This window comes from Cynocephalus volans, chromosome 1 (assembly GCF_027409185.1).
Source record: "Cynocephalus volans isolate mCynVol1 chromosome 1, mCynVol1.pri, whole genome shotgun sequence".
NCBI classification, from domain to species: domain Eukaryota; kingdom Metazoa; phylum Chordata; class Mammalia; order Dermoptera; family Cynocephalidae; genus Cynocephalus; species Cynocephalus volans.
Genome location: NC_084460.1, coordinates 290,214,396 through 290,239,423, shown reverse-complemented (window position 1 = coordinate 290,239,423; position 25,028 = coordinate 290,214,396). Strand labels below are relative to the sequence as shown.

The window sequence follows — 25,028 nt, the reverse complement described above, 5'->3', positions numbered from 1 at the left end:
TACTCTAAATACAAACTATTCACTCACCATCTTTTCTTTTCATATTTTTCTTGTAGAAACTCTTTCACTTTTTGTGGATCCCTGAAGTCTGGAATTGCTGAAGATCTATCATCAAATAATCCTAGCCAAATCTGTTTACAGACCTTTGGAAAGAATTAAAAAAAAAAAAAATTGTTAAATTCAACATCTTCGCTTAATGTAATTTTAAGGGGAAATCATGATTCAGAAAACTAACCTACTTGATAATTTTACTAATACTGTTTCCAATGAGGATATTTATTACAATCAGAAATGAAGGAACAAAATTTATCTTAATATGTTGCAGTATGCAATAAAATTTTAGCAACAGAATCATAAAGAAGAGCAACTCATAGGGAAATGAGGGATTTGAGAGTACCTGAGGTTTTCTTTGGTCTTAGCATGATCATAAACTGTAAACCATTAGTGAGGTCATGTAGTCTGATAAACCTCAGTTACCTTAACCATGTAACAGAAGAACTGGACCAGTAGCAAAATTAAAACTCAAACAAAGGGCTGCCTGGTTAGCTCAGCTGGTTACAATGCAGCCTTATAACACCAAGGTCATGGGTGGGAATCCCCATTCTGGCCAGCCACCAAAAAAAAAGAAAAACATCAACCAAAAAGAACAAAAAATAGTAGAATCATAAACAATCTGCTTTAAAGTGTAACATAATAAACACAAATACAAGGCAGATACCACTCTAGCTTTACAGTTACCACCTATGCTTTTTTTGTCGAATAGCTAAAAACTGAGAATCTGAGATATTTCACTTTATAGAAAAATCAAGAGTAATGAAATTATGCAGAACTCAAACAGGACACAAAGTACACAAAACTATAAAGAAAAAAACTGATAAAGTGGATTTCATTAAAATTAAAAACTGTTTGCTCTTCAAAAACCTTAGAAGAAAAAAATGAAAAGGCAAGCCACCTACTGATAAAAGTATTTCCAAAACGTGTTAAGAACTTGAAAGAAAAGAACTTGAATCCAGAATATAAACTCAATCATAAAAAAGACAGAAACCCAATACTTTCTTAAAGAGGGGTCAAAATATTTGAACAGACACATCACCAAAGGAGATATACAGATAGCAAATAAGCAGCTCAACATCATTAGTCATGTAGAAAATGAGAATTAAAATGACACTGAGACCTCACAACATAGATATCCATAGGAAAGGTAAAAATAAAGTGACCATACCATATGTCGGTGAATATGTGGAACGAATGGAACTCTTGAGAATGTAAAATAGTACAACCACATTGGAAAATAGTTTGGCAGTTGCTTAAAAGTTAAACATACACCTAGCATATGACCTAGCCATTTGCCCAAGAAAAATAAAGGCAGATGTCCACACTCAGATTTGTACACAAATATTCATAGCAGCTTTATTGATAATAACCTCAAACTAGAAATAACCCAAATGTCCATAAATAGGTGAACAGATAAGCAAATTGAAGAATATCCACAGTAAGATACTATTAAGCAATTAAAAGAACAAACTATTGATACAAGAAATAACATGAATAAACCTCAAGACAATTATGCTGAGAAATCAGACCAAAAAACAAAAACAACAAACCACTGATAACAAGAAATAACATGAACAAAGCTCAAGACAATTATGCTGAGAAATAAAACCAAAAAACAAAAGCAAAAAACCAAACATATACTGTATGATTGCATTCACTTAAAATTTTAGAAAATGTAAACTTATCTGTAGTGACAAAAAGCAGATCAGTGGAGTCGTTGCAAAAGGGGCACAAGGAAACACTTTGGGATGATGAAAATGTACATTATCATGTTATTCACAGTGCATATATAAATCAAAACTCCTTAAACTGTACGTTTTAAATATGCACAAATTACTGTAATTATTCCTCAATAAAGCTATAAAAAACAAGCCCACAAGTTTCCAAAATTATATTATTCTTGAGTATCCAACTATGACACTGTGAAAAGAACATAGTATCTGGTTTCAAAAAGCCTGACAAACATTTGCCAAATATCTTATCTACTTCCTGAACTGGATAAGGGAGAAATAAGAGAAAGAACAGGAAAAAGGACTTGCCCTTCTCCTCTCCTATCATGCCCCCAAGCATGTTTTAAATTAATACCTCTTGAGTTTCCTTCCTATTCCAGGCTCGGTACAGATACTATTTAAGTCATTAAGGCAGTAACAGTGACACATGTAAGGCCTAGGTGAAGACACAATCCCATTATAAAAACATTTCAGTGGCAAAGCCTGAGAAGTACAGACACCCAGGAATGGTAATGCAACTTGCCAGAAATACCATAAACCTTGAAGAGGCCCAGCCTGTCCAAAAAATATTTAGCTACTTAAAAAGAATTGCATGGCACTCTACTTAGGCAGAAACCTAACTAACGATTCTCCCAAAATGTAATTTTTAAAGATTCTGAGGCTTTACAATTACATTCATAAAGGGAGAACTGGAAGTTTCTAATTCTCCTATTTAAAAATTTCTAAAATGAGAAAAATAGAGACATGATAGTCATTTGTTCCAAACCATAAAACTATTAATTGAAATGGATAGAATTAGTTCCAGATACTTCATGACATTTAGTTTTTGCATTACAAAACCCCCACAAACCACCATACATAATTTTTTAAACTGAAAATAAATCATAAGCGCACAAATAAATAAATAAAATGAAGGAGATGGGCTGAAGGCAGACAAATCATAAAGCTGCCATCTTGGCACTCATAATGATAATACAAAGCAAATATGGAGTGCTTGAAAGTAAACTTCAGAGATATTTGACATGAGCAGCCTATAGGATTCTCTCAAAATTCTGTACTAACTGCTGAGTTAGTGGTTCTGCTCCTGCTGATAGGTCAAACTACTAGAGAAAGTCATTAAAACTAGGTGCTTTGGTCCACTACAAATTCATGTGATCTCACTATCAAAGTTCAGTAACGTTACTAATCAGCTCTTATTTCTCACTATGTTACTCAACAACAGCTATTTCCTACAATGCTCAAAATCCTAACAATTCCTGGCACTCCTGGCAGTTGAACGAACTCTTATTCAACTGAAGTGGCTCTCAAAATGTGATTCTCCAATTCCCTGAACAAGCAGCAACAGTGTTATCTAAGAATTTCTTGGAAATGCAAATTTTCAGGAGCCACCCAACACCTATGAAATCAGTATCTTTAGGTGGTGCCCAGCCATCTGTTTTATCAAGCCCTCCAGGTGATTCTGAAGTAGGCTGAAGTTTGAAAACCAATGTTTCATAAAATCTAGGCCAGTAGATAGAAACTTCCTTTCTACCTGTAATTTTCATTTCCCCTTGCCTCTGTATCAGAATATCAAAGACTAGATATTTACACAGGGTTCTTCAAACTATATACAGCATTTCCCAAATTTAGCCAGCAAACCTATTACTGGGTAACATTCATTTAACAGAGCCAGTGTTCCAGTGACATACCTGGGAAAACATCTATCTCCTTGTGACCTGCTCACATTTTAGTCCCTAAAAGTGGGCTTATGTTCCCACCCTTCTACTAAGGTCGATCTCTTTCAGGCTTGTAGATTTGCTGATGGGGAATATAATGTCTCTTTTCTGTTTGCTTTGTTTTGTTTGTTACTAAAATAAGAGACCAACTGAAAAGGAAAGGTTTTTCAAGGTTTGAAGAAGAAGGGGAAACTGAATCTACTAAGACTGCAGGTAGCACTGAGGACTGGTGGCAATGACTATTTAAAGTGAAACTCATAAGAATAGTGTTTGGTACCAAGTAGGTAGAGTGTTGGCTTTAATTAGGCAGAAAATGATGGGGGTGATTATACTAACAGACCATGGAACCTAAGCTGGTTAGGGTGAGGGACTACAAAGAGGTTTATAATATGATGAGGGTGATGGACAACAAAGAGGTTTACAATAATGGAGATCAGTGAAGTGGAGGTCCTGATGGCTGTTTCAAAATTGTTGGAGGTAGGTATTAGATGGAATGAGCTGAGAGGAGAGGTGGTCAAAAAACGGATGCTTGAAATTCATATCTGAGAGGTGACATAGTTATTGATATACAAAAGGTCTAACATGAGATGAAGGATCATTGGAGATAAAAGGTCAGGGAATTCAGGAAGCCACGTGGATTACCTATGTGGATACTGGTATTGCCAGAAATGATTAACACTAGTGGGACAAAAAGCATTGTGTAAGGCGCTGAAATCTAAAATGAATGAGGGGACTACAACAAGAAGAGACAGCAGATGATAAAATCTACTGACATGAGGAGCATGGGGGTGGAGGACTTGAAACAGCACTGAGGAGCAAGGGTCTGGACTAAATCTGGCCTAGAGTCTGTGTAGATAAAGTGGGAACACAGGCATACCCACTTGCTCGCCTACTGTCTATGACTGCTTTCAGCTACAGTATCAGCAATGAGTAGTTGGAACAAAGACCTTATGGCCCACAAAGTCCACGTGACCTTTAATAGAAAAAGTCTGCTGATGACATACCTGCAACCATGGACTTACTCTGACCATACCAGCATCCAAGAATAATGACTTAAATAGGATAATAAATAAAAACTGTTTTAGAGGTAAGTATTACAATGTGCACAAACAATAACAGACAGATGGGCATAAAATGAAGGAAGCCTTTCCCTGAAGTAAGAACTTTCCAAGAGCGAGGACTATCCAAGAGCCAATTTATTATACATATGAATTCACTTGAGAATATAAGAGAAAAAGTACCAGAGTTAAGTTTTGGTGAAAGAGTAATAGGATTTAACCCATTTTCTAAATAACTGGTAAAAACAAAGAGACAAAAAAACTTGGAAAGGGACTGGGAAAACTCATAAATGAAATGAAAGCAAGGCAGCAAATATTTAGAACACTAGAGAGAAATTAAACAGTGAAAACAGTAAGAAAACTTACTTGCAAATATCTGTGGGTTGTGAAGGAGACCAAGTAGCTCTAATTCAGACGTCTACCGTGAGGGCTTAGTAAAGAGCAACACATACAACTCACAGCATATTCCCATACCTTACTTCATTTAATGTCTCTAACATCAGATAGAATTGTGTTCCAAACAAACTGCAAAGAAGTAAAATCCAGCTACACTAACTAGCTCAGATAAAACAGGTGTGCAGGAATCATATGCAGAACTTCACGAAAACAAAACAAAATCTTCATGGGAACCAGGAGTGTGAACACAAAGCCATCTAGGTCTCAGGCATTCTAAGTGTATGTTTCCTAAACTTCCTCACCAACACATAGTTTATCATTTTTGCTTCTCATACTATGTCTAGTTACTGCTGTTGCTTACCCCAGTAAGACGTTTTTGTTGTTTACTTGTTAAGCTGCATGCAGCCCACTACATACTACTGCCTTTTCACTTCTGTCTGGCTACTGGATTCCGCCAGTTGTGGAGCTAGGCTAATGTCGGAATCCTGCCAACGTTGCCAATTGTCGAGCTAGGGCTGGGTCTGGAGCTCACAGACCCCTCAAGCCCGTTCACAGACTGGGTCACAAACTCCTCACACGCAGGTCTATGAGCTACATAACCGGCAAACAGGTCCTTGGAAGCCATAGGTTTTAGAGCATGGCCTCACCCAGCAGCGCTTTACTCTCCAGCCAAGGTGGCAGCACCACGCAGGCGCACTAACTCCGATCACACACAGCCTATCCACAGCAAATGATCCGCAAGATTCTGAACATCTGAGGGGCCCTGACCATTTTCCTGTATTTTCCCAACAACTTCAAATGATTCATTGTTGAAATACAGCCTCTATGAACCTTAATTTAATTTCTTAAGAGAGAGGATATGATTAATCACTGGCCCCCAAGGTTAGGTGTACATTCCAGGTCCAATCAGCTGTGTCTCTGTGTGTGTGTTGTGGTTTTCGCAGAGTGGGAAGATTTTCCCTTCTTCCTTCAGCTAGGATTATGAGCCTGACAACCCCCACCCTACCCCCTCACTCTCAAAACACACGTTATTTATGAATGTGCTTTATAAGTTATAATTAGCTTTATGATTATTAGTAGTAGTTTCAAGAAAGATTACCATTTGCCCTACTTACTCAAACTGAAATGACATATGTAAATTATCCTATATGGTATGGTGCCTGCCACAAAACAATTGCTTTACCTTTTAGTTTTATTTGCTGTGTGTTTTACAAATTTTTTTTAAAATCTAGTTGAATTTATGTTTTTACTTTGTGATTTCTTTCATTGCTTTTAATCTACAAAGTCTTGCTGCATTCAAGTGTTAAATATGTAGTTAGCTATATTTTCTACTAATTTTTTATGATAATCATTTCCTTCTGTTTGTTTATTGTTCCTCCAAATGTATGTATCATTAAACACGACAATTTAGTTTTGCCTGCTTTTTAAAATTTTATCTTACAGAACAGTTGCAAGTATAGTAGAAAGAACTCCCGTATACTCTTTACCCAGAGTTTCCAAAGTTAACATTTGCTTTATCATTCTCTGAGCTAAAATTTTTTCTGAACCATTTAAATTGGAGACATTACACCTTTTACCCCTAAATGTGCATTTCCTAAAAATAAGGACTTTTTAATATAAAAATAGCACAACTATAAAAATCAAGATATTAAAATTTTATACTATTATTATCTAGTCTACAGATTAACAAATTATCTTAATAATGCCCTTTATAGAAAAAGGAAAAGGTTTTCCTGGTCCAGAATCCATAATTTAGTCTCTTTTAATCTGAAACAATTCCTTAGTCTGTCTTTCATGACCATAATATCTTTGAAGAGTACAGGCCAACTATTTGTAGTATGTTCCTTAATTTGAGTTTCCTCATGATTAAATTTCACATGATATGTTTTGGAAAGAAATACTGTCAGCCTCCATATCCATGGGTTCTGCATTCATAGATTCAACCAACTGCAAATTAAAAATATTTGGGGGGAAAAATGGATGGTCGAGTCTGTTACTGAACGTGTAAAGACTTTTTTCCCTTGTCATTATTCTTTAAACAATATAACAACTATTTACATAACATTTACATTGTATTAGGTATTATAAGTAATCTAGAGATGCTTTAAAGTACAGGGTAGGATGTGCATAGGTTATATGCAAATACTACACCACTCTATATAAGAGACTTGAGCATTCCCTGATTTTGATATCCGCAAGGAGTCTGGAACCAATCCCCTGTGGATACTGAGAAATACTGTACTGCATTAAGTGATGTATCCTTTGCAGAGCATCATTATCAGGAGGGACACGATGCTGATTTGTACCAGCACTGGTGATGTTAACTTTGACTACTTAGTTAAAATGTATCTGCTAGATTTCTCCACTGCAGGGAGATAATTTGAGACTATTTCCTACATTAGGGATGTGACTGTATGGTACAGGGATTGAACCTGGACCTTGGTGTTATCAGCACTATGCTCTAACCAACTAAGCTAACTGGCCAGCTCTATTTCTTACATTTTTTATGGCTTCCTTTATGACTTCAAACTTTTAATTCTAAAGTTTTCTGGAATTTATTTTGGTATACCATACCAGCTAGCATTCTAATTGGTTCTTCATTAAATAACCACTTCCCCATTTACTTCCATACTGAACTGCTGACATTCATTTACTTTATAAGTTCATACACATTTAACATATATATAAAGGTTACAATACATCTCAGGATCTAGTCTACTACGAATTTGTGCCTATTCTTGCTCTCGTTTCAGATTGCTATATATAGTGAATTAATGTATATAAATACAGACATAGATATATCTAGTATTTAATAGAATGAATCCTGTTTACTCTTTGTCTTACAAATTCTTCCCAGCTAGTTTCACTTGTTTCTTCTTTTGGATGAACTTTAGAATCATTTTCTAAAAAGAAAAAAAAAAAAAACCCACCAGTGTTTTCATTCCATTGTTCTAAACTTAATTTGTGAAGCCTCTTAAAGCAAAGCATTCTCATTCCCAAAGATAGTAGGAATCTGATAAGCAAGCTTGCCAAGGAGAGAGAGAGAGAGAGAGAGAGAGAGAGAGAGAGAGAGAGAGACACACACACACACACACACACACACACACACACACACACACACACACACACACACACACACACACACACACACACACACACACACACACACGAGTTTCACATATTTCAGAAATATACCTAGAACAAACAAGGAGCTGAGCAAGGGAGTAACAGAATGGACCAGCTTGTCTGGTCATATTTCCTTTAGAACTGAATATTAAGAACATAGCTTTATTTACTTGTCTTGATATGAAATAAGAAATGTTTGTGGATTATCTATGGTTAGGGATATCATCAACCCCAGTGTACCACCTCTAACATAAACACTACTCATCCATTATTTAGTTCAATCTAGGATTCAATGATAGTGATCCATTCTTACTGACACTCTACTGTCTGGTTGTCCTGGTGACTGATGGCATGCTTTTGTGAGGCAGCTGACTGAGGTTAGGAATGTAACCATTGACCAAGGAACAGAGAGAGATTAACTAGCCCAAATGCAAAACAAGTCTCTGAAGTAAACCATAATCTATACCATGTTCCATGTAAATCAAACAGGAGGTGGGGAAGAAAACATTGTTTTCTTTGAACATTTGTGAATATATGGGTGGCTCCACAAGTTGATAAAAGAGAAAAAGAGAAACACTCAGGCAAAACTTTTCTGAGTAAAAACGATATTTGCAGAAGAGGCGAGTTTTAAGTAGGTTCCAAAAACAGATTATCCCATTGGCCAAAAAGAGGACAATTTGAGCATGAAAAAGAACAATGCAACTGACTGAAATACATTAAATAAATAACTTCATAGTGATATTTAAGGAAAAAACCCTAATTAGTGACCATTGAAGATGTTACAGAACTAACTCCTCATTTTGAAAACAGTCAAATAGTAAAAACCACAAATGGCTTTTGTTTATGGGTATTACATCCACTGATATTTTTTTAAAAAGAAAAGTAGTTTTAAGGTGTTTAAAAAAGAATAACAGTGTATTCCCAAAATATGTACAATTAAGTAAAAAATAAGTCCACTCTTGTTATTTTAAAGCAAGTCAAATGAAATAAAAAATCTTTGGGATAAATTGTTTTTTAAAAAAAAGAACAATAAAAAGTATTGCTTGTTAATGTGAATAACATTAATTAATGAAAAAAACAATTAGTGAAAAGAGTGGCACTGTTTTACATTTTTGCATATTTTTCAATGCCTCATTAAATACAAGACAGTTGATTACTCATCTGCTTCTGCATTTTTATGTCATGTAGCTTCTGGAAAATTCCACCATATGCCCATGAAAACAGGAGTAAAAAAAAAAACCCAGCAAATTGAGTCTCAGTATTATTATTAAAAACATTTTGACATTACAGAGCCCTGAAAAGGTTTCAAGGACCCACAGGTCCCAAACTGCACTTGGAAAACCACTAAATTAGAATATCACCATTTTACAGTCCCTAATTAACTAATGTAGGCATTGAACAGTAGCAGTTGCTAACATGGTGGGGGGGTATCTCTTGATAAAAGAACCCACCAAACAACCTATACACAGTGCACCCTTCCCACACTTCCCCAAATTAAGCTTGAATCTTAAGAAGATAATGTAGCCAATTACCAGTTTATAGGCAACAGAGTACAGAAGAACACTGACACTACATGAACAGAATCAGCAAAACCCAGGTGGCAGGAAACTACTGAACAAATAACTGGATTGGTGGAGGAAGGCAGAAAGAGGTAGAGAAAGAGAATAAGAATGAATGACTGGAAGAGAAACTTATAGAATAAAAAAAGACTTAAAAGGCAAACAGAGTAGGTATCACTTCCAGTAGTGGCAAAACTCTCCAGCAGATTACATATAAACTCTGGACAAAATATAAAAAAGACACTAGAGAGAAACCATAAATACCGGGAGAAAAGCCAACACTTGTAGGAAGAAAACAGCACTAGGTATTTGCTGTTTTTTCAAGAATCATCACTTGAAAGTAGTTCTCTCCCCACCCCACCATGCAATACTGCTAAAACTCAAATAGCAATCCACAAACCTTAATACTTAAAAGCACAAGACGACAGTTTGCCACAACCACAGCAACTGGAAAAGTGGCTAAATCCCTCTGAGATAATCACAGTAGGCATGACAAAACTTGCATATCAACTTTGCCCAAATCTCTCACTCAGCTCTGACCTATAAGTGTGTGGGACTGAGCCAAACAGTTCAGTTAAACACTGAGTAGAAATTTCAGCTGGCATCCCTCATGAGAGAAGCAGAGTTTGCTAAAGTAAAAAACTAACGAAACAAACAAAATCAATACATTTTGGAGGAACAAAAGAGAACCCACAGGCTCTATGACCTACCATTTCTAGTGTTCAGGATATAACCCTAAATCATCACCTATTACAAAGAAATAGGAAAAGTGTGACCCATAATCAAAAGAAAAGGCAATCAGCGACAACAGATTCTGAAATAAAGATTTTGGAATTAGCAGACAATAATTTAAAGCACCTAGTATACCTATAGTCAAGAACATAAAAGAAACATGCTTACAATGAATAAAACTGTACAAAATCTCAGCAGAGAAAATTTCTAGAAAAAAAAAAATGTAAACTCTAGAACTGGAAAAGGTAGTATCTGAAATAAAAACATTAGACCTTGGAGATAACAAAAGAGTAATTTAGGAACAAACAGAAATTATCCAATTTGAAGAAGAGAAAGACTGAGGGAAAAACATTAACAGAGCCTCAACCCCTACCACACTATACACTAAGATTAACTTGAGATGGATCACAGATTTAAACATAAAAGCTAAAATTTTATAAAGCTTCTAAAATAAGATTATCCTCATGATTTGGAAATAAGCAGAGATTTCCTAAGACAGAGAAGGTATTAACTATATATAAAACTAAAATTTGATAGATTATATTTCATCAAAATGACAAACTTCTGCTAGTCAAAAGACACCAAGAAAATAAATGAGAAAGCCACAGACTGCAAGAAAATATTCACTATGGATCTATCTGACAAGGAAGAATGAATAAATCCTGAAATATTCATAGAATAGTACTCAGTAATAAAAAGGAAAAAGCTACATACACCCACATGTATCTCAAAAGAAGTTTGACACAAAAACGTACATTCTTTATTATTTTATTTATACGAATGTTAATGAAAAACAAAACAGTGCCTCCGGAGAGTGGAGGGACTGAATAAGGAGGAGTATCAAAGAACTTTCTGGAGTGACAGTTATGCGCTGAATCTTTATAGGGCTTCAGGTTACCAAACTGTAAGCAATTATCAAAACTCACCCAAAGGTACACTTAAGATTCTTGCACTTCACTGTATGTAAATTAAACCTCAAAAACATTAAACAAATATTGAACTCTAATTAATGACAGATATACAGAAGTTTTTAGAAGTGGTGTGAACTAATGTTTGAAATGTACTTCAAAATAAGACGGACTAATGAATGGATAGATAACAGTTATCTGCTAAACCAGACACTGCACAAGGTTTACTGTACCTGTATAATTTTTCGACCTGTTTTGGAATTTTTCATAATAAAATGTTGGGCAGCGGGAGAAGACAGGCAAATCTGGCCACTGAGCTATGGTTCTGAGCAGCCTCTAACCAGGACAAGAATCTTGCCATGGCCATCCATGAGAGCAGGTTCTGGGAGACAATGTAGCAGGTAGCCCATCTTGGCTCCCTGCAGGCATAGCAGCAGCGGCACCATAGCACTCACACTACCAGGAAACCCTGCTCACCTGCAGTAAGACCTATGGCACCATGCTGCTGTTAGATGGCATAAAGAGGCACAAGTTCTCATACCAGAAAATGACTGCTCACAGACACCCCATCCTTAGAAAGATCCTAGCATTTGAGCATCACAGGCCAGTATGGAATTGTCCTTAGGGAAGTGGTGGAGTCCATGGTCCAGGAGTAGACTAACAAAAGATATCTCCCAAATCTCCAAAAAGTTCCCGCAGGCATAGCCTTTGTCTACACTCACCCAAAGCTGATCTTGTGGTGCAGGATAGCTTCTATTTCATGAAACACAACCAAGAAAATTTCAATGTCATCACCAATTCCTTAAAAATCTATGGGCCCTGAGCCTGTTTCAAGTTTCTTCTTATGAGGTCATAAAGCACCCCACAACCAGATGGCATCCTCTGCTGCCAAGGTGAATGCCAGTTGCTGTCCTGACAGTCAAACAGCCTCCTTGCTTGGCAGTAAGAGTCCAGCATCAATTTTCAGGAGCCTGAGTAGCAGGTGATGCCAGAACAACTGAAAAGACACAGGTGAAAGACTATAACTCAGACATATACCTGATGGCACTTGGGCTGCCTCAGTTTGCCTACAAGGCAGTGGAAGTCACCCAAGCTACTCCGTTTCCCAGGAACTTAATCTGGCAGGGTCCCCAGGTTTCAGAGAATCCAGCCCCAGACTAGCCACCTGGTCTAAGGCTTCCACTATCTTGACACAAACTTTTGCCTGGCTCTATCCCACAGACCACTAATACAGGACCCAAGAAGTTGCCTGGTCCCAGCCTTTGCTGGTCGAACTATGATCCATCTAGTCTCCAAGCCTTTATAGGCAATATAGAGTTTTAAACCCATATTAACCACTCATAATGTGTGGGCCTTACTCAGATCCTGATTCAAAAAAACTGTTAAGAGAAAAAAGAAAATTATGAAACAAAAAAAATTTGAACACTGACTAGATGACTGGATTATTAATTTTTACAGGTGTGAAAATGGTATTGTTTTATTTTTTTCAAAGTTCTTATTTTTTAGAGATAGTATGAGTTGATGAATTTAAAGATGATATTCTATGTTCTGGATTTGCTTCAAAATAATAAAAAGCCATGAGTTAATGAGAATTTGTTATATTATTATCTACTCATAGATATATGAACACTTCCACAATAAAGTTTTAAAAAAGAATAAGTATAAAATTTATATTTTAAGTAAATTCAAATAAGATTTTTTTTAAAAGATAACACAACTTAACAGCAAGAAAGAAAAAAACAAAGCTGAGAGATTAGGAAGCTAGAATGGCAAACCAAAGGAAATAAATACTGTGACCTGGGATACCAATATAACAGAAAAATTAAGTAAACTCTCAAAGCAGTTAAAACCAACAACTGCTAGCTTCTACAATACTCTGGATTTTCAGTTGCCATTCAAAAAGACTCACATTACAATATGTATAAAACAAAGACAGCATTTCCTACTTTTTTCTTAATCACTGTAATTAAATATTTCTCTGAAAGCCAACAGCTAACACCAAAGAATGTACTCTAAATATTTAAAGCATTACCATTATCACTGATTAGATTCACCTAAAATTAAGGGAACTATATATAGCACCATGCCTTTCTTTCAAAATAGAGGACAGAATTTAAATATGTGCATTTCTTCATAAATATGCAGAAACTGAACAAATATCCTCTTAAATAATACAATAATATTCCTTCATATTTTGGTTAGTTTTAAACCTCAAGTATCTCACTAGGAAGGTATTCCCTTAAATAAGTACATTTTTGTAGTTAAAAATGTTTTTAAATGTTACTATTATTTGTGAATTATCTTTCCTTATTATTAATACCATCATACTTACTGAAATTCTGCAAAAATTTCTCTCTACACTAAATACAGTTTAAAACACACCATGTTCCTGTATGATACGTATTTTCTGAGCTTAGGAACCAAACGGAAAAGTGCTTTTGTACACAAAACTGCCATCCTACACGTGCAAAATAATATATTAATTTTTGAGATGTTTTCACATACACTATCTTCAAATGAACCTCGTGAAATAGGCAAGACAGATATTTTTCATGGATTACAAAGGAAAAAGAAGCTCAGGGAAAAGAGATTGCCCACGGTGACAAGGTTCATAAATTAGTGGTACTGAAACTAAACCACAGAATTTTTTGAACCCTAGTCTAGAGTCGTTAGGTACTATACTGGGTTTCTCACATGGTAATCCATAGCCACATGCATCAGAATCATAGGAGAGTTCTCGGTTTAAATGCAGACAGATACTCCTGTGCCTCACCCCACATCCAGGGTCAGAATCTCTGGCAGTAGAAGCCCAAAAATTTTTACAAAAAAAAAAAAAAAAACAACAAAAAAAACCCCACCACCACAAGTAATTCTAATGAAACTTACATGTATTTAAAACTTGAAGTGGTTGGGGGACTTAGGGGCAGCTGGCCAGTGTGGAGATCTGAACTTTTGACCTTGGTGTTACCAACTGAACTAACTGGCCAGCCCTATAAAGTTTAAAACTCACTTGGATATATACTCTTGTGCATTATCGCTGCTCTAGGTATAAATAAAAAGTATATAAGATTATGCCAGGGAAATAATGTGTAATGTTTGAGGGCAATAAGACCAATACAGAAGAGAAACTATCAGAGCCATAAAATAACTTTTGTGTAAAATCTTACAGTGAATGCTATTTTTAAAAAAATAGTTTAAAATACTTTATGGGGGTTTAGTCCCTGTGGGATAAAATACTCCTGAAAGACTTCAGAGTAAAAATTTTGATAGGGTTTGAAGAGAAGATTCACTTAAAAAACAAACAAACAAAAAAAGAAACCAGCATCACCAAAACAGTAAAATTGGAATGAAGATAGTATGTACAAAAAACAAAAGAGATCATTGTAGTTAAAACATTTCTGCTGGAAATGAAGAAAAATATTTGTGAGGTAAAGAGACCAGATTAAAAAAGGATTTATATTGCAAGCTGAAAACTTTGGAATTAATTCTATAGACCAGGAATCTTCAATCAACTACTTGTACACCAAACTAGGCCACTGGCCTGTTTTTGTACTGCCCTGATCTAAGAATGGTTTTTACATTAAAGGGTTGTAAAAAGAACTTTAAATTTTTTTCAACCATATGCAACAGATGCTGTAAGTGGCCCACAAAGCCTACAACATTTACTATCTGGCCCTTTACAAAAACAGTTTGCCAACCCCTGCTATAAGCAGCAGGGTAATGGTAGATCCTGGATTATTGAGCATGTAACTTAACTCTGCCACTCTATAATGACACAATGTGTTGTTACTAAAATAACTGCCAATTTTCATTATTCTTATTATTTAAGCTCCGCATAAAATCAGTTAAAATGTTCCAAGAGTTTAAATACATAACCCGAATATTAATACAAATGACACTGTTGTATTCTATAAAAACTGAAAAATTCTCCTAGTGAAACCACCTGAACAAGGAATGAAAATAAATATTGATAATCCTTTTCTTATAACTTCTACTATCTTAGATTCAATAAATATTTCAGTATCTTTATTATTTGACAAATATGCTGGGAACTTTCCCAAGTTGGCTGAGTTCAAAGCATCCCAGTCTTTCTATACATAGGTATTATTGTTACTATTTTGTTTTAGAAATTGACACTCAGAGGCACCTTGTCCAAGCCTCACAACCCTCTGAGTCCAGATACAATCCTTCCGCACGAAACCACTGGATTTCAGGAAATATTTAACTAGCCCTCTCCAAATTTTATCAAAGTCTCAAGAGAGTTGCAGTTTGGGTTAGGTTATTTCATTTTTAATCAAACTTAAATGAAATGAATATAGTGCTTTGAAACTACATGATAATTCCAGGCACTGATTCAGAATTCATCAAAATGCTTGTTGTCTTCCTTCTGATAATGTCCTATAGGCTATCTGGTATCAGCCTTGTGAGAGTTATTCTGTACTAAGAATGACCATCCCTTACTATAGTTTATAGGACAAGATGATTTAGGAAATAACTATTAGTGTCCTATTTAATCTTAAACAGATTGAACATAACATATAAAATGATACCTGGATATTCTAGCAAAACTGCCACAGCATGTGAATTGGGAATTTTAAACTTTTTTTTACAAACAAAAACATTTGTATTTGTGGCAGTGTTTGTTTCTAATTATAAAATAGCTCCAATCTTTCACAAAGGTGCAACGTAACTGCACCAAATGCCTGAATAGCTGTCTCATTTAAAAAAACTTATTTAAACCATACATATAACTCCATTAAAAACACTGTGTCTCGGTAGTTCCAGTCAAGATGGTGGAACAGACAGTCCCCAGCGTCACTCTCTCCCACAAATCAACCAAATTACAACTATAAAAATGTAACAACAACCAAGCTAGAGCCACTGGAGCTCAGAGGAAGAAGAGGAGAGACCTACGGAGTTCGTGAAGGGAGAGAAGCCACGATGAGAGAAAGAAAAAACTGCTCTCAGCATTTCAGGCCGTGGTAACTTTAAGGCTGGAACTGCTGAGTGCATGGAGCAGGAGCCAGGAGAAGCTGCAGCTGTGCCCTTCAGATGGAGTTGCTTCGAGCAGGCAGGGGAGAAAAGGGCCTTGGTGGCCCCCAGGACAGCAAGGCCACTAATAGGGTTCCCGTGGACCCACGCAGGAGCGGGGAGCCAGAACAGCTGCAAGAGGGGAGCCATTCAGAGCCCAGTGAGTCATCACAAGGAACAGGCACAGGGCCCGTCCCATCCGAAGTGTTTGGAGCTCGGGAGGTGGGGGAGATGGGCCCACTGGTAGAACACTGGGACACAGCAAAGACAGCCAATCCACCCCCCAATCAGTGCAGGACCACTCAGAGGAGACTGGTCAGGAATGCCGAATTAAATGGGGTGCAGGTATATGAAAAGATTCAGGCCCAGATCAGAGTTTCTACACAACCCAGGTGCACCAGGTCTCTGGAGAGCTGGAAGTACCTATAAGGCCAACCATTAAACCCTGAGCTGCACAAAAAGTCTTCCCCAGGGAAACAGCAGCAAAGCAGCAATTTAGCTCAACAACACAGCTCAAGTACTGGTTCTCACAGGAAGGTCCCCCTTTTTAGAAGTAAGCAAAGGACAAAAAATTAGTTCTGGGTGAACCTTAAGCACATTATGCAAAGTGACTTATGCCAGTTACAGAAGGACAAATATTGTATGAATCCACTTATATGAAGTATCTAAAATAGTCAAACCCATAAAAGCAGAGAAGAGAATGGTGGGTGCCAGGAGCTAAGAAAGAAATGGGGAGTTGTTACTCAACGGGTATAAAGTTCCAGTTTTGCAAGATGAATAAGTTCTAGAAATCAGCTGTACAACACTGTGCCTATAGTTAATAAGACTGTACATATTGTACACTTAAAATTTTATTAAGAAGGTAGATCTTCTAAGTGTTGTTCTCACCACAATCAAAACTATATACTCCTCCAATCATAGTATTTTTGGACCAGTAACCGCCTAACCTTATCTACTGACATGTTAATATGTTTTTACTTCTCCAATAGACTGTACCTTTCCAGTTTTGTTACTCTGGCTTTACTTACTGTCATTATATTTTTAATCTAAGAACACTCATATTCTTTACTTTATTTTAATTTATTTTATTTATTTATTTATTTTATGTTATTTTTTTTCTTAAAAGATGACTGACCGGTAAGGGGATCTCAACCCTTGGCTTGGTGTTGTCAGCACCACGCTCAACCAGTGAGCCAGCCAGCCATCCCTATATTGGATCCGAACGCAGGGCCTTGGTGTTCTCAGCACCACACTCTCCCGAGTGAGCCACGGGCAGGCCCTTCTTCGTTTTATTTTTGACTCCATTCTGATTTCTCAAATTCTGCATACTAAGTCAACATTCTTTTTTTTTTTTTTTTTTCTTTTTGTGACCGGTAAGGGGATCTCAACCCTTGGCTGGTGTCGCCCACACCGTGCTCAACCAGTGAGCGCACCAGCCATCCCTATATAGGATCCAAACCCGCGGTGGGAGCTCCACTGCACTCCCAGCGCCGCACTCTCCCAGCGCCGCACTCTCCGGAGTGAGCCACGGGGTCGGCCCCTAAATTAACATTCTAAGAAAGTAACGTCAAGTTTATACTGCAAGGCTAATACCAAACTTTATACAAATATTTCAAGTTGTACTTTAATCAGTAATATATTTTATGCTTGTCATTAAAAACCTTATACTCTTTCATCCAGCTTTCCTGTGATGTCCCACATCAGCCTGGAATTGGATTACTCAAAATAATTCGTCATTGGCAAAATTTGGAGACTTTAAAGCGTGCTCACTTCTCTAAATCATGTAATTAAAAATATTTCATCATGGTGAATTTACATTTCTTCACTATTTTAGAAACAAAAATTCACATGCATCACAAGTAGGCAAACAATTTTTAAGATATTACACACCAAAGTATTATGAAGAAAGAAAGGTAGAGTGCAAAATGCCTGCATGTATTTTCTAACCGAGAAAGAGATGATTGAAATGAATAAAATCTTAACATTTCACTTCTTTTATGTCTGTTAAGGATATGAGAGATATGCGACCAGAATAATACAAGTTAAGTAATATTTCCTTTCTAGAAAATATCACTTTCCTGTGAAATAATAATGGCTATTATTATTAATCAATTGGGTTGACTGGCTCATGCTTCCCCCAAGATTACAGATGCCCACTTCCTTTGTTAATCTTACCAGTTTTTAAAATATTTGATAACTACTTTTACTAATAGAAGAACACAGAACCAAAAACAAACATGCAAACAACAGAATTACTGGAAGCCCACTAAAGGCAAGAAGAAAAAAGCTGCCCTTCAAATCTTTACCTGATTTCTCATGACACTAGGCCACCCCTGAGAACTATAACCTACTTCCTAATGAACACCTACTAAACATTAAACATCACATATACATCCAAAGTTAAAAATTTAGTAAAAAGAAAGAAGGCCTCAAGTGAAAACTGATCATACAACAGCCCAGCAAGTTTAATACAGTATCACAAAGCTAATTCTCTTCCTCATTTTTCTTACTTTTTGACTTTTAAAGCAAACACCAACAGTAACTTCAATACTAGAAGTCCTCCAAAAATACCTATTACATTCAACACTGATGAATTTTAAATACATGTTTCACCTCGGGTTTAAGGTAAGTATTTCTGTAGTAGATATTAATTCCAAGTACATTAAATGAGTACACTCTAAAATATCTAAATATGGAATTCAAAAATAACTTTTTTTACACAGTAAAATTCACCATTTTAAACAACTTACTAAATCTTATTAAAATGACTGCCAAGAAAAAATTGAAAATTTTAAAAACACTTACCTCATTTCCATGTTTTTGCAGGAATTCAATTTCCTGTTGTGTGAATGTTGTCATGGAGATAGATTTCACCCTGTGCGGTGGATTTAACCCTCGCCTAAAAGATAAAATATTTTACAGAATTTACTATTATACTGTATTTTTAAAATGACACATTTAATGATTCAAAACATTTTAGCACATTTAAACTTGGAACAGCATTTTCATTCTGTATACTTAAAGTACTTAAAAATTATTTTAAACTATTAATCTTCAGAATAGAAGTGTGTTTTTGATGGAAGAAAGACTATATATAAGAAGAGCTCTATGGTAAGGAATTTTTTAAGTAATTATTTAAATATTTTCATATTTCCTAAGAAAGAGAAAATGATATGTTAAGACTAGAGCTATGCAAGGATTATCAATAGCTAATATCTTTAAATAAGTTTGAGGCTAATTTAGAAAACTACTTGGATATGAAAACTAACATAAGGAAAGTTGAGGTTATTAACCAGTACAAGTAAAGTCCCATCTCTCCATCAGTTCAAGTAAGAACTTATAATAAAGAATACTTTCAATCATCCCGGAGGCAGTAAGTGTTCACGAAGAAACCATAGGGACATGGTGAAGAGATTCAAGAACTAGCTGGATACATGGTTAAATGACTTTTGAGGTCCTTTACAACCCTGAAGACTTTTCTGTAAGGATGGCCTTAAGAGGACCTTACCTCGATGATGTTTTATCATACACATGAAAAACAGTACAAATGCATTCAGAGACAGTAAGAACTATTGACATTTCGTCTAACTATCACAAAGTGCCTATTCACCCACAAGAATAAGGGTGAATGACCGATGCAAAGTTCCAAAAAATTACTTTGGGGTTACGTCCTCTCATAAAGGCCTCACTTGGAATCTAAGTTCGAGAGCAGATTACCAATATTTTTACGGAATTTGTCAGACTCAACTTACAATCATTCATACTAATTAGAGATTTAACAATGATATAAAATAATAAATGAACCAAAAGTCTTTCAAAAATATTCTGGAAACATTTTTGAATAACTAAACATGGTGTGGTGTGTAACATTCTAGAAATGCACTGTAGTTTAAGTCAAAACCCTAATGAGAATTCAAAATTAACAGAAGCCCTTCAACTTTCATATCCTGCTTCTTCTTTCTCCCCCTTTCCACTTGCCAGAGATGAATGGAATACCTCTCAGATCATGATCTGAATTCAGACAAGTTACACTTTATCTGTTTAACATTTTGAGGTGGAGAAAGGTTAACTTGGGTTTTGTTGATGTTTTGCTTTGGTTTGTATAAATTTTAAATTAATAAATTGTTTTCCTTCTTGCTCCTGATAAGTCATAAAATAAAGATTGAACAGGAGGAGAAACTAAATAAGAGCAATTTTATTCTAGTAAAACTTTCAAACTTAACTGTGAAGTAACAACTTCAGTATTAATAACTTTCAAGTGTGTTTACAACTTGCAGTCACAAATTAAGGCTCTAAAGATTACTTAAAAATTTTCCAAAAATAGAAATTTAGGAAAGTCTTAATTACTCATTTAAGACACAACACTTTGTTTTCCAATTCATCCATATTATGAGAACAAGACAGAATTCACCATTTTCAGGGAAGTTTATTAATTTATTATTCATATTCACACCCTACCTTATCCCAAAACAATTTATGAAGGATTAACTTATTATTGTTCTCTCAAATGCCTCTACTCCTTCCCTCTCACTATGCAACTTTGTCTCTTCTTATTTTCTAATATCTCCTCCTTGTTCCAGACAAGCTTTTACCTTTCCATCTCCCTTACAGTATCATTTTAAGAAATGAAAAAGGCAAAAGAGTAACTTCCTAATGAGAACATATCAAACACTATTGTAAGGGTGAATGTTTTGGAAATTTTGGAGCAAAAAATTATACCCCTGTACTTCTCAAACTGTTCAATGAGGAAACAGCCATTCCCAAAGCTAACTGACTTTTTAAGTTACACTAAACAGATGTAATCTCAGGGACGTTGTATAGTGCATAGCATATTTACTGATGTATCTACAAGTCCTACCATATCATAGGGTCCATTTATGCACAAAGAAAGTATTCATATTACCTAAATAAATGAACAAAATTTTGAACTTATGAAACAAATAAACCAGAATGTACTCATAACCTATGAAAGAACATCTTTTTCCACTTAAGAACACTCATTTCAGTATTTCCTTAAATGAGTTCTCTCAGTGCACTTAAAATAGGATTCAATTTACAAAAACGGCAGACACAAATTTGCAAAGCCATATTTATTACTTCAATTGAGTAACCCCAGGGAAATTTCACATGTTAATGTTGCTTTCTCTAATTGCTTTTTTATATTCCATTTATTCAGGCAGATTAACTATATTCTCAATGAAAGAATATACAAGGATTTTTTTTAGCATCCAAAAGCTTTGTACATAGATATTACATGCTTATAAAAGAGTTAAGTAAAAAACTGAAGACTGATTCTATCAATCTCTTAAGCAGCATTCAGACTGATCAGTTTGCAGTGAAAATGAGTGAATAGTCTCACACACTAATGGCAGGATAAATTCACCAATTTCTATCAAGAACCTCATTCATGCCATCTGACCCAGCAATAACACTTTTGGGAAACTACTCTAAAAAAAGAATCTGAAATGTAGCCAACGAGTTATGTAAAAGATGTTCATCAAATGTTATGTGTAACAGAAAAATATCAGAAACATTTCAAACTAGACATTCCAAAATGCTAACAGTCTTTGCATATAGGTGATAGGACTGAATTATTTTCTATTTATAATCTTCTATTCTCTCCAAGTTTTCCACAATGAATATATATTATTCTGTAATAGAAATAAACGGCAAGAAATAATGGCAAATCCAACTGACTAGTAATATCAGCCAAAAAATTTGGGCCTTTAGTCCTGGCTTTATGGATGTGAACATCTGTGCTGAAGAATTATAGAAAGAAAACAAGGGAAGGAGAGTACAGTCTTCCTTTCTAAGGCCTTCTTTGGATTTTTCTAAAACTTGGAAAACCTTTCCTCCCAAATTCTATGACATACCCAGCAGCATCAACATCTTATCTTCATTTCTCTAAATGAGGGTTTCTTAACCTTGGCTCTATTGATATTTTGGGCCAGATAGTTCTTTACCATAGGGGGCTATCCTATGCACTGCACTGTAGGATACTGAGCAACATCCTTAGCCTCTTCCTACTAAATGTCAGCAGCACCCTTCCACCACGTAGTGAAAATCAAAAATGTTTCCAGACATTGCCAAACCTCTCCTGGGGAGCAAAAACCCTCCAACTGAGAACCAATGGTCTAAATACAACAAATATGTTAATTACCAAGCAAAAGAAATCAATGTTAATTCCTCTGGATCTTTACTGGGATATAAATTCTACCAAGGCTCAATCTCTCCAAAACATTCTGTATCTTCACCTCATACATAATAGTTAAATTTTTTCATAACTTTAATTCCAGAATAACTAACAAAATATAAATATTTCTTTTTCTCCAAAATGATAAGTAACAAAATAAATACTACACAAGTTTAAAATTTGTATAATAAACATGTATACACAAGCGTACTTCAAAAAGTTCGTGGATTCACATTATCTTTTAATTCTATCTTTCCACAAACTTTTTAAAGTACCCTCACATATAAAAATTTAAAATAGAAAAGCGACTAAGGAAAGCCTCCATAACAAATAACCAGGAATGAACTATAGGATGTAAAGCACTCATACAAATTAGTGGGCAAAATATAAGTTAATAAGGCAGAAGGAATTAATATTTATAAAGTACCTAGACTGGTATTTTGCATATTTAATCTCATTAGTTTCTACTTCCAACAGTATGGAAGACTAGCAATCCTGAAAAGACTCTCTGCTAAAATATGATAGATATTTCAAAAACTATAGAAAAAATTAACATATTGCTAGACTTTCTAGAAAGTTAAGGGAAATCTCTAAGGACTGCCCCTCCCCAAAGGAAAAAAGGAACAAAAATTTTTAAAAACTGAGCTGAAACCAGAAGTGAGGCCCACATTATACACAAGATGCAGTAGGTAAAAGCCAACAATAGCTAAGAGCAAGGTGAAAGAGCTCAACCTTAGATATCCCTGTTAAATCTAAGACCTGGATGGGAAATAAAGTAGCTTCAGGTTGCTAGGATCCATGGATCCCAGCAGAAGCATATGCAAATCTTCTATAGACAAATGCGTTTTCAATTTAGGCTGTCAGGATTCACAAATATCAAGTTGAACAAAATATGAGGCTGAAGTAAAAATCATCACACAACAACAAAACAAACCACTGAAATTGAGTCAGTAGAAACAACTGATTTATACCACTTCTCCCCAAGACTTTAGATATTGCAATTATCCATTACAAAATATAAAACAAATATAATATATAGGAAACATTAATATATGAAAGATGAAATATAAATGAACAAGAAATATGTAATCATCAGACTAATGAGGCAAATTTTAAAATGAGAATTTTCAGAAGTGAAAAATTACAATGTGGAAATTAAAAATTCAAGAAATGAGTTAAAGAGCAGATTAGACACACTTGAGGAAAGAATTAATAAATTGGAAGGCAGAAAGAAGAAATAACTCAGAAAGAAGCATAGACATGTAAGGACACAGAAAAGACAAGGATTACAAAAAAAAGGATAAAATTAGAAGGATAACATATATCAATTCTCTTTCAGGAGAAAGAACTGAAAAAATGAAGGAGAGGTAACATTTGAAGAGATAATGGCTGAGACTTTTAAGATCCAATAAAAGGTATGCATCTACAAATATAAAAAGCACAGCTTACCAAAATCAGGAAAAATAAAACTCACACTTATAAACATCTTGTTACCAGATCCCCTTCCCACAACCAGGCACACCGTGACAGTGCCTCAGGGCACCACCTGAGGGCCCAAGACATGGAGAAGGGGACCGGACCTCACTCCCACAACCAGTCACACCGTGCCAGCACCTCACGGTCTGCCTAAGGACCTGAGGCATGGAGAAGGGGACAAGACCCCCTCCCACAACCAGGCTCACCACACCAGAATCTCGGGGCCCACTCGGGGACCTGGGGTATGGAGCTGGAGACCAGACCCCTCCTCCCCAAACCAGACACACCTCGCCAGTGCCTCGGGGCCCACCCAGTGATCCAGAGCAGGGAGAAGGATACTGGACCCCCCTCCCACAACCAGGTACACCGTGCCAGCGCCTCGGGACCCACTCAGGGACCCGGGGCATGGAACCAGGAATCGGACACTCTCCACAACCAGGCATATTGCCAGCACTATGGAGCAAGCCAAAAACATCTCCTCCATGTGGGTGGCCCAACAGAGCCACCACGATAACCATGGCTGCCACAAAGGTGGCTAGATGCCACAACCACCACGCAGATGGTCTGCCAGCCACTGGAGTGCACTGACACAAGGAGAGTCACCAGCAGAGATAAAGAAAGGAGGACGATGTCTGTCTCCACAGAGCCCATATCATAGTGACAGAAGAGACATCTGCTCTAAGATAGTATTGGGGGACCTGATCACACCTCTCTCAGCACTGGACAGATCATTTGGGTAGCAAATCAACATAGTAACCATTATTCTTTCAGAGGGAGAGAAGAAATCTAGGGTGATTGGGGGGGAATGGATAAGGGGCATAAAGAATAATTACGATTTGTAACAATATATATGCTAGTAATATTGATTTGATCAACATATCTCAATGTTGAACCCCAAAAATATGTATAAGCAATTTTGATTCAATAAAAATTTTAAAAAGAAACATCTTGTTGTCAGGGGCTGGCCAGTTAGCTCAGCTTGTTACAAAACGTGTTATAACACCAAGGTCAAGGGTTTGGATCCCCCCTACTGGCCAGCTGCCAAAAAAA

The 25,028-nt window shown here is 36.0% G+C and overlaps 1 protein-coding gene across 6 annotated transcripts in view; it reads right to left on the bottom strand.

Moving 5' to 3' along the window:
• The window catches only part of AGFG1 (ArfGAP with FG repeats 1), a 66,765-nt gene that overhangs the window by 31,502 nt on the left and 10,235 nt on the right, over positions 1–25,028 (bottom strand). For all 6 annotated transcript variants that reach the window (XM_063103814.1, XM_063103823.1, XM_063103832.1 and 3 more), the window contains exons 2-3: positions 19,115–19,208; positions 28–143 (exon numbers count right to left, since the gene is read on the bottom strand). In XM_063103814.1, coding sequence (XP_062959884.1) covers positions 28–143; positions 19,115–19,208 — 210 coding nt within the window. The remainder of the gene's footprint in view (positions 1–27; positions 144–19,114; positions 19,209–25,028) is intronic.